The sequence below is a fragment of the Lissotriton vulgaris genome, chromosome 6, assembly GCF_964263255.1.
Source record: "Lissotriton vulgaris chromosome 6, aLisVul1.2, whole genome shotgun sequence".
NCBI lineage: Eukaryota > Metazoa > Chordata > Amphibia > Caudata > Salamandridae > Lissotriton > Lissotriton vulgaris.
The window spans coordinates 1,236,618,979-1,236,635,321 of record NC_141694.1 but is presented as its reverse complement, the minus strand read 5'-3'; the positions used below and the strand labels follow the sequence as shown (position 1 = coordinate 1,236,635,321).

The 16,343-nt window shown below is 50.1% G+C and overlaps 1 protein-coding gene across 1 annotated transcript in view; it reads left to right on the top strand.

The window, feature by feature from the left end:
* The window catches only part of SLC60A2 (solute carrier family 60 member 2), a 413,461-nt gene that overhangs the window by 269,522 nt on the left and 127,596 nt on the right, over nucleotides 1–16,343 (top strand). Inside the window, exon 3 of the mRNA XM_086925386.1 lies at nucleotides 8,438–8,554. Within this exon, the coding sequence (XP_086781512.1) occupies nucleotides 8,438–8,554 (117 nt within the window). The remainder of the gene's footprint in view (nucleotides 1–8,437; nucleotides 8,555–16,343) is intronic.

The window sequence follows — 16,343 nt, the reverse complement described above, 5'->3', positions numbered from 1 at the left end:
TACGATGGATAGCTCACAATCCTCGAGCTCGGAGTTCTGGAAGGTCGGGCCGCGGCAGCGCCAGCAGGCTCGGATGATAAGCCTCACTTGAGAAGGGCCGCGGCAGCGCCAGCCGGCAAGGGCGATGGTTCACACAAGGATGGGCCGCGGCAGCGCCAGCAGGTCCCGACGAAGATGTAGGTTGCAGAGGGCCGCGGCAGCGCCAGCAGGTCCCGACGAAGATGTAGGTTGCAGAGGGCCGCGGCAGCGCCAGCAGGTCCCGACGAGGATGTAGGTTGCAGAGGGCCGCGGCAGCGCCAGCAGGTCCCGACGAGGATGTAGGTTGTAGAAAGCCGCGGCAGCGCCAGCAGGCAGGACGACAATTCACAAGGCAGGGCTGCGGCAGCGCCAGCAGTCCGTCAAGGATGAGTTCTTCAAGGTGTCTCTCGACTCCTGGATACAACTGCCTTCCTGCTCTGGAGCTGCCCCAGTTATAGGTCTGGCCTCCTTTGATGTCCGGACCCTCGCTCTTGGAGGTCGGGAGGTCCGGGATGAGGGAGTCCAGACACCCAGCAGGGGGGTGGAGCCAGCGCCCGGGGAGGCTGGGGGCGATCGGCACCTGGCGGGGGAGAGCCATCGACACTCCTCTCTCCCATTGACCTGCCAAGTGGTCCGTTCACCTCCTGGGTGGATGGTGGTGCCTCGATGTCGGGGCCTGGCCAGGCCCAGGGTTGGGGTCGAGCTGAGGCCACGCGGCCTCGTGGTGCAGTGTCCAAGATGGCGGCTGGGCTGGGCAATGCTGCTGATGGTGGCCCGGGCCGGCCGATGTTGTGGTGTTCGGGGGCAGGCGTCCCGTTGGGGACGGGTTGCGGGTTGCTTCTGTGGGTTGCCGGGGTGGTTCTTCTGGTGACACCGGGAGAGCCGGTGCTCGGACCCTATCATGTGGGGAGGGAGCGGGCCTTTCACGAGGCCTGTCCAACAGTACACCCCCATCATGTGTTGCAAGATTATAGTGACCTGTGCCATGTTGCACAATCTTGCCACCAAAGAAGGCACTGAGGTGGAGGTGACACATCACGAGGATATTGATGATGTCCAAGAACATGTAGATCCCCAAGCAGCAGGAGCAGCAGTGACAGATGGAAGATTGAGACGGACAGAGATTACACGTAGATATTTCCAGGTAATGAATGACACACAGACAGGAATAGTGTTTGACAATTGTAGTTTAATATTCACTACATCTGAGTCAAAATAGGAAAGCCATTGTCCTTAAATGTCCATCTGCACGACTGCTTGTGCTCAGCTCAGTTGCTGTGACTGTGAGCAGTCCTGTGCATTCCTGGCAATGTTCAATGCTTATGCCCACGCAATACATTCCGGGATTGACGTGACAGGGATTCAAAATCTTGGCTGGGGCCTGACTCAGCATTGCTGTGCCTGCCGCTCCTGCGCACCTCTGGTACTGGTGTGCTGGAGCCACTCCTGCTGGTGGACCCCTCTGTTTCCTCCACACCCGTGTCACCAGCATTGGTTGTTTGTGTTGTCCATCGCAGAGATCACTCTTCCCATGCCCCTTGTCAAGTCTGTTCAGCAGTGCACAATTGCATCCTGCATGGAAAATGAGCGGCGGCACAGTAGGGATGTGGATGTTGCAAATCTGTTTAGTGCCTTGGACTGCTGCCGCATATACTGCCGCTCCCTGCGACGCTCAAGTTGATCCCTATCCAACTTATCTGACAGTACACCCATGTAGGTAGAGATGTCCGACATCCCCCTGGAAATTGCCTCCAAACTACAGGCAATGTGGCCTATTCCCTTGTCAATGTTTGTCATTTTGTTGTTCATGCTGCGCACCTGCCTATGCACGGCCATCAGTGCCTTGGCCTGCACGCGCTATACTTTGACCATTGTGGCCTCCAGGCCACAGAATACGCTCCTACCTTCCTGCCCATCGCCAGCCTCACGTGCCCTCCTGCCAAGGACACTGGTGCACGCGGCGCCAGCAGTGATCTGTGATCTGACCTTGTCAGCCACAGGTGCTAATGTCTGATCTGCAACATCACCATCCTCCTCATCAGAGGTTTGCAGGATCCTCTGAGGGGGCACATCTGCCCTACTTATCCTTCCCTGCATGGTCGACCTGGAAGTTGGTTTGGGTGTAAGTGGTGTGCTTTCCACCTCAGGAGAGCCAAACAACAGAGGTGATAGCGGGACAGGTGTTGAGGCTCGCTCTGGTGTTGAGGCTTCCTGGGTTGTGTTGTCGCCTCCTTCTACAGCGCTATGACCTGTGCTTTGTTTCTCCTTCTCACTTCTCTTAGTTGCTGGTGCCCTCTCCTCCCTTGGTGGTGCTGAACTGCGTGAGGACTCTCCTGTGGAATGAAATTGACATAGGGTCAATGTTGTTGTTCACCTGTTTGTACTTCTTCAATAAATACTGTACACACCTTTGCCCAGTGTACATTGTGTGTTTGGAGATGTGTGTGGCATGCTTTGCTGAGTCTTGTGGTGTATGCATTGCATGTTTGTACTCATGACTACGTCTCCCATGATGCATTGCTGGCCCCAGGTATGAGCTGTTCTGCAGTGTCATGACTCTACACAGTGGGGTACGGGTTCAGGGTAGTGGTTGTGGATTAGGGTACATGCATCTTACCTTGTTTCTTTGATGCTCTGGCTGTACTGTCCAGGTCTCCAATCCCATGGATGCATTCTGGCTCCAAGGTTGTTTCAACAAGCTCCTCCATCTCTGAAAGTTTTGGTGCTTTGCTCCTACCACCTCCTGTCACACCAGCATCCTTTTTTTGGGCAGCAATCTTCTTTTTGGTTATGATGCGCAGATCATACAATCGCTTTTTAATGTCCTCGATCTCCCGGTGAGTCACACCAATGGCATTGACTTTACCCTGTATGCCAAGCCATATGTTCCTCTTCACAGACTCTGCAACATGCAGAGACTGTCTTCCAAATATTTGGTTGTAGTGACTTACTATTTCTTCTCCAGCCACCTGCAGTTCTGCTAGGCTGGACTTTATCTTTCTTTTGCGCTCCCCACCATCCTTTTGCCCTTCCTGGGACTCCATTCTGTAGCACTGCTTGGCTCTGGATGCTCAGCTCCTCTCAGCTCAGCTCAATTGTTTGTTCAGTTGCTGTGCACCTGCATGGGTGTGGCCACTCCCAGGTACTGGAGAGGGGTGCTTCATTCTGATTGGTTGGATTCTCTGGGCCTTGGTTGTGGGGTGTGTCGGGTGTTCCTGATTGGTTAGCAGGCTCACATGTCGAATTTCAAACTGCCGTTTCGGTATTTACTGAATCAGGATTTTCCGAATCAGTAAATTCCGAATCGGTAAAATCTGAATCGGTAAAACCCATTCATACCTTTGGGCTCCTGGCCCATAGATATGAATGGGTTTTACCGATTCGGATTTTACCGATTCGGAATTTACAGATTCGGAAAATACCGAATTCAGATACCGAGTCATTCCGAATCTGTAACTTTTACAGATTTTTTACCTACATACCATTTTCCAATTCTGAATTACTGATTCGGTATGAGTCGGCATTTAAGAATCGGTAAATACAAATTACCTACATCTGGCCCTTGGACCTTTAAGCAGTGTCATTAAAAGGGGCAATAAATATTTAGTGTTGCTCTACATAGTAATTAATAATGTAATCCATAAGTGCATGCATGCGATCTTAATAATGCTGGGCGGACACCAACCGTATTTCTAATTTTGCTAAACCTTTGTCACCATGACAATAAAGTGACCAGTTCCCCTGAGCATGTGTACTTGCAGCAGTAATTCGTAGCCTGCTCCAATCTATGTAATGTGCAAGGTGGCTCATTTAGGTGCAGCACAGGACATGTATTTCTTATCAGATGCGCTTTGTACACAGAGACTCTCCTACAATACCTTTTTAATGATTGAGTGCATGCAGCGACATCATATTGTTAACATAAGTCGGCAACTTATGCAATGTGAATGTTCAGTAGTTGAGCAATAACTTTTTGTAGGCTGATGTGGCAATACTTTCATGGTGCCTAAGGTCGCTTAAAGGCTAAGCATGGGCGGATTTCGTGGATCCACGACTGCGAATTTGTGGATTTGCATATTCGCGGAACCGCAAAATCCGCGAATTTACGGAGTTGCGGATTTTGCGGCTTTTTTTAATGGGGGGGGTCTTCTGTGCGAGTAGTGCCTCTTGTGTGTGTATAAATGGTCAGAGACCGATCAGAGCAACAGATGAAGAGAAAGAAGCTCCTGGTCACAGGAACAGCACGAGGATTGCACTCGTGAAAGTCAAGGATACAAAGGCCTCTATCCAGCATTACAGCTGATTTTCGAATGTAGATTTGGGAAGAAGGAACACCTGCCCAGCCTCGACGACGCTCACGATTGTTTTTGGGCTGATGAATGAGTCACTGAATTTGAGCTTCAACTGGTTCCAGCGACCATGTGTGTGTTACTATGTAATAGCCCCGAAGGGCGCAGGGGTCCCTTGAGTGAGCTGTCCATCATAGTGGGTAAATGGCGGGAAGACGGTGCACACCGCGAGTGTGTGAGCGGGGCCAAACGGGCGGGGCTTCCATGCGAGTTCACATGCCTCTTGTGTGTATAAAAGGTCAGAGACCGATCAGAGCAGCAGATCGAGAGAAAGAAGCTCCTGGTCACAGGAACAGCACGCGGATTGCGCTCGTGAAAGTCAAGGATGCAAAGGCCTCTATCCAGCATCACAGCTGATTTTCGACGGTAGATTTGGGAAGAAGGCACACCTGCCCAGCCTCGACGACGCTCACAATTGTTTTTGGGCTGATGAATGAGTCACTGATTTGAGCTTCAACTAGTTCCAGCGACCATGTGTGCGTTACTGTGCAATCACACCGATGTGCGCAGGGGTCCCTTGAGTGAGCTGCAGCTGTTAATGTTAATGTTAGTTGGGATTTGTTAAGCGCTCGTACGCCCGGAGGCTTCATGGCGCTGCAGGAAGAACCAGGCAAGGCAGTCAAAGAATAAAGCAGTGCTATCAGTAGTAAGCTTGAGAAAACAGCCAGGTTTTCAAGGATTGTCTAAAGCTGAGGATGTTATCATTCTGCTTTATATGGAGAGGAAGAGAATTCCAAAGAACAGCAGCTTGGTGGTCGAAACAGCTACCTCCGAGGCGCTTCCTTTTGAATGGAGGTACAATCAGAAGTGATTTATAGGTGGATCGAAGGTGACGGGAGGGGAGTATTTTTTGAATAGATCTCTGATAAATGAGGGGCCAGAGTCATTCAGGGACCTGAACAGAATGCACCCAGCCTTGAAGGCCACACGTTGCTCAACTGGCAACCAATGTAGCTGCTTGAGGCCAGGTCTGATGGATTGCCTCCTGGATATATTCAGAAGGAGCCTGGCAGCTTGGTTCTGAACAAGCTGGAGACGTTTAAGCTCACCAATTTGGAGGCCGAGGTAGAGGCTGTTAGAAAAGTCCAGCCTGGACAGAACCAAGGAGAGGACGATCTGTGTGAGGGCTGCTGAAGAAAAGAAACGAGCAATTTTTTTTATTTTCTTCAGTTGAAAGATGCTGGAGGATACCACCGCTCCAACCTGTCTTTTTAGCGAGAGATCCTCGCTGATGAAAATACCTAGGCTTTTAACCACGGAAGACTTAGTAGGAGGCGCTTCCATATTAGTGGGCCAGAAGTTGGAATTCCAGCTAAGTGGGCTCTGTCCGGGCAGGACCAGCTCGGTCTTGCCCGGGTTGAGCTTCAGATGATTGCAGCTCATCCAACTCAATATGTGGGACATAGTTCTTTGGAATTCGCCCACTGAGTCCATGGTGTTGAGAGGGAAGATGAGCTGCAAATCATCCGCATAGTTAAAGATGGTTACATTAGCATTCCGCAGGGAGTGCAAGAGAGGGCGTAGGTAGACATTAAAAAGAAGGGGAGATAACGAGGAACCTTGTGGTACCCCGCAGGTGGTAGGTATAGTGGGAGCAGAGAAGGAGCCCAGTCTGACCGATTGTGTGCGGCCCGTGATGAAAGAGCGGATCCAGCTCAATGCGGGGCCCCTAAGACCTGCCTGCTCGACACGGTCGACCAAGATGGTATGGTCGACCGTGTCGAACGCAGCAGAGAGGTCCAGTAGCACAAGCGCCTGATGGATTCCTGCATCTGCATTCCGCCTCAAAGTATTTAACACCGAGAGGATGACCGCCTCGGTGGAGTGGCAAGGACGAAACCCTGCTTGATTCGGTGCCAAATACTCAGATTTTTCCAAGAAGCAGGAGATAGTTTCACAAACATGTGACTCCAGCAGTTTGGCACAGTATGGCAACAACGATATGGGTCTATAGTTGATGGGATCTAGCGGGTTGGCTCCTGCCTTTTTTATGAGGGGAACGAGAAGAGCTTTTTTCAGGTTGCATGGAACTTTGCCCTGTACGAGTGACCCATTCAATAAAGAAAGTAAGCACCCAGGAAGATTGGTGCCCACTTCTTTCAAGATGTGAGGGGGGCAAATGTCATCAGGGGAGCCAGTTTTAACTTTGGTTAATAGTTTGAGTAACTTGATATTATCTATGAGGGGGTAGGAATCTAAAGTGGCAGGGTTGTACCAAGTGTCAGCAAACAAAAGAGGGGGCTGAGTAGTAGGAATACTTTGCTTGATCATGCAAATTTTGTCATAGAAAAAAGAATTAAGTGTGTTGCAAAGCTCTTGGGTAGGAACCATAGGAAGAGAAGTTCTGTCGCTAGAGCTGAGATTTTCCACGATATTGAACAGCTCTTTTGACTTATTTTGGGCCTTAAGAATTTTATCCGAAAAGTAATCAGTTTTGCTTTTAAGAATGAGATTTTGGTATTCCCTGCGGGCCTTGCAAAAGTTGGCTCTGTCATGTTCTAAGTAGGCTACGCGCCATTTACGCTCCATTTGACGAACTTTAAGTTTAAGGGCTTTTAGGTGAGGTGTAAACCACCTGTGAGCATCATTGGGGGAGAGCGGGAAAAGTTAACACAGGGGGCATGAACTTCAGCTGCCTGAAGTAGCCATTCGGAAAAAACCTCTTCTTATTTCTCTATGTCCAGATCGAATGAAGGGCAAGTAGAGGTTAGCAATTGGAGAAAGGCCGGGATATCAACCTTCTTCCACATTCTTGCCTTCCCACCTTGTTGAGGCAGAGGTTTGCTATTTTTTGCAATGGTCATGGTGAAATTAATCAGAGAATGGTCCGACCAAATGCAAGGCAGCTGTCCATCATCCTGTAACTATTTTAGCGCAGGTGCTCGAGCATCTGCTTTATTTTATGTATTAGTGCTTCCTGTTGAAGCTAACTTAGTAACTATTTTAGGATGGCGCTGGCAGCTTGCCGGCGCCATCCTAAAATAGTTACAACAACTTCAAACTTGAAGGCTTGAACTTTTGCCCCCCGGATCCGCCGCTCGTGGATTCGGAGATTTTCGGTAAATTCGCGGGAGTTCGCGGATTGCAGATTTACCGAAAATCCGTGAAATCCGCGAGCAGAACGGATTTTGCACTCACTCTTATTAAAGGCATCATACAATGGTTCTACGGGGTAGAACCATCTACCACAGGACTAGCAGCTTTGGAATGCCCTTAGCCCACATCTGAGGGACCAGACCAGCCCCTTGAAGAAGGCTTTCACTTTGTACCTGGTACACTCTTAAGAAAACACCTTCCTGTCCCCCTATAGAATGGACTGAGCCTGGTTAACCCTCAGGCGGGGGACTCTGCATAATCATCACCCAGAGAGTATACGCAATGATACCTTGATGTATCACCTGCACAGTACATCCCAATTGGAGGTCTATCAAAGGTGTTTGCAGTCACAACCCTTTGATGAGGACTACAAAGTGATGCCAAGGTAACAATCCCATGATACATGAAACACATAAACAGATTAATTGCAGTTTCAATTGTGTGTATGCCTTGAATGATTTAAATGTGATATATACAATGGATCTCTGGCCAACCTTCATACCTGTGTCAAGCAACTCCACTCTGTGGCGGACATAGGCAGAACAAGTAATATGTTTTCTCGAGTCTTAGGGAGACTCTGAACCCCTTGTCTTCCTTCGGGGTACTGCATGGAATTTCTTTGTTTTGCTATGCCATGCCCAATGCCCCTTTTGTTGGTGGCGGTTGAATCCTGAATGCTGATTGTCTTATTCTCGTCAAGATTTCCTTCTAGGTTTAGAGTAGTTTGGGATTTTTTTTTCTAAATCATTTATTCAACAGTAGGTCCTTACATCTGTTATTAGCAACTGTTTCCCTATTTTACTTATGCAGATTTGTTTTATGTTTGCTTTCCTAGGACTACGATTCTTCTAATTCTTACCAAGTTTTTTTTTGCATTCCCAAAAATTTTTAACTTAGACAAAGAACATTATGCAGAGTTACCAACATATAGAATTGCTTTTGTTTTAATACATACTGATTTTGTTTTCTTGTAGGTTTGGCAATGCTGACAACATCCCTTGGCCTTTATGTTATTCCATGGTGTACAAAAGCTTTACTACTGACTGCTATGATGTTCGTTATTGGGATGACCATGGGAATCTTAGATACAGGTTGGCAAACAAAAGTATTTCTTCCTTTTCACCTTTGTGTGTACCTCAGTCTCCCTCACTAATATATCACTCAGTGTTGAGTACAGCCACAGCTGCAGCCACAGTCCAAGAAACGTCCAGGGTCAGACTGGAGAGGAATGTATGATTTGCTAAACTTTGCTAAACCTTTGTCACAATGACAATAAATACTGGTGGGAGTAGAGCAGATCAGTACTATGAGAGAATACAATGCAAAGACGTTCACGTGGTAAGTGTACTGTTGTAAACGTAACGCGTAGTAAAGTCTTCGTGGTTAAGGATGTTTCCCACTGGAGAGTGATTTAGATGTCTGTATTGATGAATCTTCTGACAGACTAACAAATCCATGAGTCTTAAGATGTTCCCTATAGCATCTATCAAATTCATTGAAACTGACTTGGATGCAGATGGGCATTCCACCATTCAGTCTCTGACAGATGATACAGCACCATCACTCTGGATACAGTACTGCTGTTCATGCATGCTTTAAAGAGTTGTCTTTAATGTGCCTTTCACCAGCAGACCACTGTTGGGTTTAAAGTGTATGGAAACCTTCAGAAGACAAAGACAGACCGTAAATGTTAATTAAAAAAATACGTTATTTTCAGGCCACAACAGCAGCATATCAGCAGTAATGCAACATGTGATTATGTTAGTAATACAAAAAGTGCATTTGTGAGTATTTACTGCACATCTGTGGAGAAGTGTGGCTCACTGGTTAGAAGCGGCAGACCCTGGAGCAGAGGTCGTCCCGGGACCAGGGTTCAATTCCCGTCGCAGCAGGGTCTTGGGTCAATGTCCGCGGACTTGGTCATTCTCGCCTAGGTGCCTACGCTAACCATGGGTCCCACTCTGCAACTCTGGGCAATAGCTTGCTTAATCTCCACAACGGCCCCAGCAGCGCCGGGGATGCCAGGCTTCACCTTGGGGGTGCCCTCTCTCAGGGAAAGCCAGGACGGGTTCCCCAGCGGTATACAGCGCCAGGACGCCACGTAACGAGGTAACAGTGCGCTTTACAAGTATACATACATTACATTACACTACATCTGTGACAACAGAACCAAGGATGAAGGTGTTGCTCTGAATCCGGGCGATTCAGAGGACAACCCACGCAGTTGTGTGGATCCACCTGTATAAAGTGCACCCGTATAAAATCATTTTGTTGTGGTTAACCTACTAATAGAATATGTCATCCCATGAGGAAATAGGCTACAATTGTACCCACTTTAGAGTGTGGTATACAGCGATTTGGTAACTTAGCTGCAAGCAGTGTTTTCAAGGGAACTATATCCAATGTAAACGTTTTCTTTACCTTCAACAATCTTTTAACTTACCACACAGGTTATACCACTCCTTGGCACATAGTTCATCTTTGAATAGCGACAGCCAAAAGGTGATGGGAGGAATTGCTCAGGTAGTGTTCTAGTCCATCATTCTTTGTCCACCTTGCCAGCTCAGATTAGCCACCTTCCCCATGTACACCAATGATAACTCATGTTTGTGTGCCACTCTGTAATAACCTAGTGAAGACGTCCTTCACTAAATGAGATTATTCAAATGTTGGGGAGCTGGATCACACATGATGGGCTGGCTCTAAATGAGGACGATAAAAACTACTAATGCTTTGTTGAAAAAATTTGATTGCAAACTAGAATAATTATGAATTAATGCAGGTGGAAGATCTGCAGTTGTCCTTGCCTCATGAGGTCAAAATGCGTATGACACACTGCCATATTACTCCAGCGCCAATAAAACGTAATTGGCTTTTAATGAACTCAACCATTGAATGCTGTGTTTCACAGTAGTTTTTTGGACACTCACATCTTGAAAACCCTGACACCTCGAGAAGTAGACTCCTCTGTTACGCTCTCCTGAGACCGTAAGTCTGAAATCCCAAACCATTCTTGACTAATTAGCACACTTGCAGGTTTCAATGATGACCAGGTTAGCACATTTTCACTGTTTGCTAAAAATCTCCACTTAGTATACATTGCATTTTTCCATAATTCCTTGTTTGCACGCTTTGCAAATTCCCAGAACCCCACCAAATATGCACAGTTTCACTGCCAATAATCCTCCACTTAGCACAATGCATGCAAGTTTACCCTTCTTTGATTTGCTGGGCCTGGTTGGCTTAGCGTATTGGCTGGACTGAAGTCCGCCTATGTGAGGTGCCAGCAGTGTCAGTCAGGCTATGAATACCTCTTCCCAGATTGCCTGCAGTATACTCTGGAGTGCCCCTGCCTAAGTACTGAACTCAGTTGCTCCAGTTGAAACAAGCAGGCATGTGATCTAGACTGTGGGTGGTGTGGAAGACCCTCGATTTAGTTGGATAGCAGGGGTAGCTGAAACACTTCCTCTCCTATCCGAATTTGCAGTTCATTTGCTATCACTTGCTAACTTGTGCACTTAGCTTTGTATGTGTATAGAGCATAAAACTCAAAGCTCCTGTTTAAGATTGCGTGAATCCTCATTACAGAGGCTTTCAACAGGGTTCCGTGAGTTCCAGTAACCTGAAATCATGGACCTTTAGCCATACTCTTTCCTTGTCTAACAAATGTCTAGTGAGGAGACAATCAGAACATCCAGTAATAAAAGACTTATTACCCCCTCCTAAAATAGGTGCCTTTAAAGTGTTGCACTTGGGGGCGTGGCCAAGCAGCATGGCCGGCAGGACGTGAGCTCCGCAAGCTCCCGGCCTGAAAACCCGTAAATCCTGTTTAAATATCCTGTTTGTGCTCCAAACCGGTTGCAACGGTGGTCAGAGGACCCCCTCCCACCAGTGACCCCCATCGCGAGTGGCAGAGGCGAGTACCTGGGCGGTGCTCCGTGCTGGCTGCCTGTGTTGGAGTGCCCCGGACCTCTGGCTACGCGAGGTCGGGGTCTGAGGCCTGTACTGTGGTGACGACGGCGCGGCGGACCTGCTTCCCTGTGGCTCCTGGGGGACTCGGCGCTTCCCTCTCTGCACCAGAGCCCGCTGCCATCTGCGGCTAGTGTGACGGAGCCTGAAGTCTGCTGGTTGCTGCTGCGGGAGAGCTGCGTTGACTGGCGCCTGCGGAGGTGGCCGCACCGGAAGGCCTTTCCCGCTGGCGCCGTATCGTGTAAGAGGTGGAGGCCTTTGATGACGCCTGCCGCGGCCTGGGTGAGGCCTACCTAGCTCTGGGGATCCCGGTAGTCTGGTGCCCGGCGGACGGCCCGGGGTTGGGCTCTGTGCGACGGGGGTGAACCGCCCTGCGGCCTTCCATCCCGCTGCGGCGACGTCCTTCCTGTGGCGGTGAGCGGCCATTGGGCGGCCGAGACTCACCGGTCTGACTGCTGGGGGGTACAAGACCCCTGAGTGAAGTGCTGCTCCGTGTCATTGGAGGCCCCACTAGGAGACGACTGAGGGCCCGGAGGGCGCTGTGGTGAGTGGTGCTGTGTATCCTGGCCCCCCGCACTGACCTGTTTGCCCCTGGGGGCCACTCACCAAAGGGTATCGGTATCCTGTGTGGGTCCCCTTAACCGGCCTGCGGCTACTGAGGCCTTGCTAGTGCTCCATTGCACGCGGTGTCGCCGCCTTGCACCTGGCGTGTCGCACTGCGTTGTTGAATGCTCCTGATTGCGGCTGGGTCCGGCCTCTTGGTGTCCCTGTAGCTGTCCATGTGTCGTCCCCAAGTGGCTCTCCTGTGGTGACGGATTGGGGGCCTGGAGGAGCTTGGTGACTGGGGTATCTCTGCTGTGGTCCCACCGGGCGTCTGCGAAGGAGAAGGCCTGCGTGACCCTGGCGGCAAGCGAATACCCTGGTGGCTCTTGGACCTGCAGCCCTCCATTCCTTTCCCTTTTGAGCGTTGTTGGTGACGCGGAGGGGGAAGACTGCCTTGTGCTCCCCTGTAGTGGCCCCGTGCACCAGACTGGGGAGTCCTGTTGTCGTTGTCGTGAGCCCACCTTTGGAAACATTGCCTGGGAAGCACCTGTGACTTGCGGTCTAGGGTGGACCAGTGCTCCTGAACCTGAAGGTGCACTCTACGTGGCTGGTGTGCGAACTGGGTTGCTCCGGGCCTTGGTCATGCGTAAGGACAGAATGTCACGTGCCACGCAGCCAAATACCATCACCCAGTACACTACGCAGTGGCTGCCCTCCCAGCGGATTACGCGCCAATCGGGCCAAGAGGAGGGAGCGGGCGAACCCCGAGAGCCCTCCCGGGCGGAGTTGTTGAAGGCCATACAGGGCTCCCATACCGCGCTGGAGCGGCAGATCGAGACGGTCTCCATAGACGTCAACTTGCTGCGAACTGACCTTCGAAAGGTTGCTTACAAAGTTACTGATGCTGAGGGTAATATTGCGGAGCTGCAGGGTGAGGTGGCCACTCTCAAAAAAACTGTCACGCACTCCACCGCCGCGACGCAGGCCTCGGAGAGGAGGGCTGAGGATGCGGAAGGAAGGGCGCGTCGTAGCAACATTAGGGTCCTGGGGGTGCCGGAGCGGCTGGAGGCGGGGAATGCTGAACAATTTTTGGAAACCTGGATCTGAACATCGCTGTGCCCGGAGGGCCTCTCAGACGTCTTTGTCATCGAGCGGGCGCATCGTGCTTTGGTCCCGCCACTGCGCCCCGGAGCACCCCCACGAGCCCTGTTCGCCAAAATCCTGAACTATAAGGATCGCGATTGTATTCTGCGGGCGGCGAGGGAGACGGCGGATCTCACCATTGAGAACAGTCGGGTATCCATCTACCCCGACTATACCCAACAAGTCCAGGAGCAGAGGAAGTCCTACTTGGGGGTTAAAAGGAAGCTGCGAGAGATGAAGCTGCAGTATATGCTGTTGTATCCAGCAAAGCTCAAAGTGCTCTCGCAAGGGAAGGCCCACTTCTTCGAATCCCCGTCGGAGGTGTGGGGATGGATGGAGATCAGAGGCGACGACCTTCCGCCCGGGGAGCGGGGGGGATCCCGTGAAACGTGGGGAACCCGGCCATCGCGAAAACGCCACAGCAGACGGAGACGCCAGTCTGAGTCGGCCGGCCCAGAAGAACCTAGGATTACGGTGGGTGAGGACGGTGCTATGCTTCTGGGTCCTTTGCCGGATGGGTCTGAGTTGGAGGCTCGGGGCCTGGCTGGGCCCGAGGAGGTCCTGGTCCCCGACACTTTGCAGGACACGATACAGGACACGCTCTTCACTGCTCCTGTGATCCCGGAAACAGGGGGGACTAAGTCGCTGGAGGTGCCGATTTCATCCTGAGGTGATATGTCTCCTGGCCGTTTTGTATGTTTGGCCTGCCGGTCTGTACCTGGTTTGCTTTTCTGAATGATACCTGCTGTCAACAGCGCTTGACATTCTGTGACTGCATGAAACAGCGTATCTTCATTTTTTTGATGATTGATGGCTGTGTTGGGGGTTTGGGGGGGGAACTGTATGGCCCGAATTGAGCTGTCTTTCACCGGTGAGAGTACAATTAACCTTTGCTGGGTTTCGCAGGGGGCTTGGGGGGGGGGGTGGTTGTCATTTGTTGAGTGTGAGTGTGGTGTGGGGTGAATGGGGTGGCTGTGTACGTCCTGGCACTGGCAAAGGGAGGGCGGGGTAGCATGTTTTGTTGTTGCTGTCATCCTGCTCGTGGAGGGGGGGTTCCTTCAGAGTTTGAATGGTTGGGGGCGTTGGGGATTGGAGGGAGTTGTGGGGAGGCACTGTTACCGGCATCGAGTGTACTGTTGTTCGAGCCCCTAGGAGGCTGCTTGCGGATGCTAGATTTGGCTGCCCGGATGGGCGTAGCCTGTGCTTATGGGATACAAATTCTTAACCTGGAACATGCGTGGGCTGGGCACCTGTACTAAGAGAAACAGGATACTGTCCTTTCTCCAACGCCATGGAGTCTCCATTGCGTGTCTGCAGAAAACTCACCTGAACGAGGAGGGGGCTCTCAAGCTAGCGAAGAAATGGAGGGGCCAGGTGTTCCATTCCTCCTTATTTATTTATTTATTTTATTTTATTTACGCAACTTTTATAGCGCAACAAATACCCTGAGGTGTCTCGGCGCTGTGGAGCTACTAAATTCAGCTATCCTCTTACTGGTTAAACAACCATGTTTTTAAGAGCCTGCGAAAGCTCATCAGATTAGGGGCAGTTTTGATGGCAAGTGGCAAAAGATTCCAAAGTTTTGGTGTGGCTACAAGAAAACGCCTGTCTCCCCAAGTGGCCGTTCTTGTACGTGGCACAGAGAGGAGACTGATGTTAGCCGATCTTAATTGCCTTCTGGGGACATAAAGCTGAAAGGCTTCAGTCAGGAACCTGGGTCCTATGCCATGTACTGCCTTATATGCAATACAGAGGGCCTTAAATTTTATACGGCTCTCAACTCTCAGCCAGTGGAGCTGACGAATGCCATGAGTAGTAGATTTGCGGCGAGGAATGTTTAAAAGAATCCTGGCAGCCGCATTCTGAATGGATTGCAGCTTAGTTATGACACGCTTCTGGGTGTGAAGAAAGAGAGCGTTCCCATAATCTATTTTTGAGAAGACTAAGGTGGAGACCAAAGTCTTCCCAGCTGAGGGAGGAAGATAAGGCAGTAATTTCTTTATTTTTTTCAAAACAAAGAATGATGACGAAACAACCTTGTTAGTGTGAAGGTCAAAAGCCAACTTGCTATCAAATATCACTCCCAGATTTCTGGCTTTTTCCACTGGAACAGGTGGAAGGCCACCAACTGGAAGACCATTCAGGGGAGAGTTTTCCAAAGGTCATAATCTCGGTCTTGTCCGAGTTGAGCCTAAGACAGTTCGAGGTCATCCAGGTACTGACCTCAAGCATAGCTCTCTGGAAGTTAGCTGCCACAGCAAGTCCGTCCCTGTGGATAGCCAGGACCAGCTGGGTATCATCTGCGTAAGATGTAAGCCGTACCCCATAGGCCTTTATTACCCTCGCCAAGTCCGCTACATAGATATTAAATAGCATTGGACTTAGCGAGGAGCCTTGTGGGACTCCACAGGGGAGAGCAGAGATAGGTGAATAAAATTCTCCCAGCCTCACCGTCTGGGTACGGTTTGCGAGAAAAGATGAAATAAGGTCCCTGGCCAAACCGTTTATCCCCAGGGCTGTGACACGGTCGACTAGAGTGACATGGTCGACCGTGTCAAAGGCCGCTGACAAATCCAAAAGGATCAGGACAGCCGCCCCTCCCTGATCCATGATCACCCTGATCTCATCAGAGGCCTTTATCAGAGCGGTCTCTGTTCCATGCCCTTTCCTGAAACCAAATTGCGTTTCGTCGAGAAGATGGTGAGTCTCGACGAACTCTGAGAGCTGTCTATTCATCAGGAATTCGCATACTTTGGCAGGAAAGGGCAGACACGCAATGGGTCTGTAACTAGCAACGGCCGTGGGATCTAGGTAAGGCTTTTTTAGAAGAGGTTTTATGACAGCCTTCTTCCATATATTAGGAAAATGGCCTGTCTGAAATGCAAAGTTGCAAATCTCCATAAGGGGCGTGAGATCACTTCTGTGAGTTTTTACATCACTGAGGGGGGACATGGGTCCAAAGGGGAGCCCAATTTGATGAGAGAAATGAGTTTGGTGACATCATCGTGTGAGGCAAGTGAGAAACATGAAAAGAAATCATGGTTGTGATGGTGAGGCCCTTCTTCCCCAATACCGCCTCTGTATTCAGTTTCAATTTCCCCTTTAAATGATGCATATATATCTGCCACCTTTGAGGTAAAGAAAGTGGATAATTCATTGCAAAAATTCTGTGAGGGCTCAACTCCAGAGCCAGAGGGGGGTGTGGACAGAGTCGTGACAACAGAG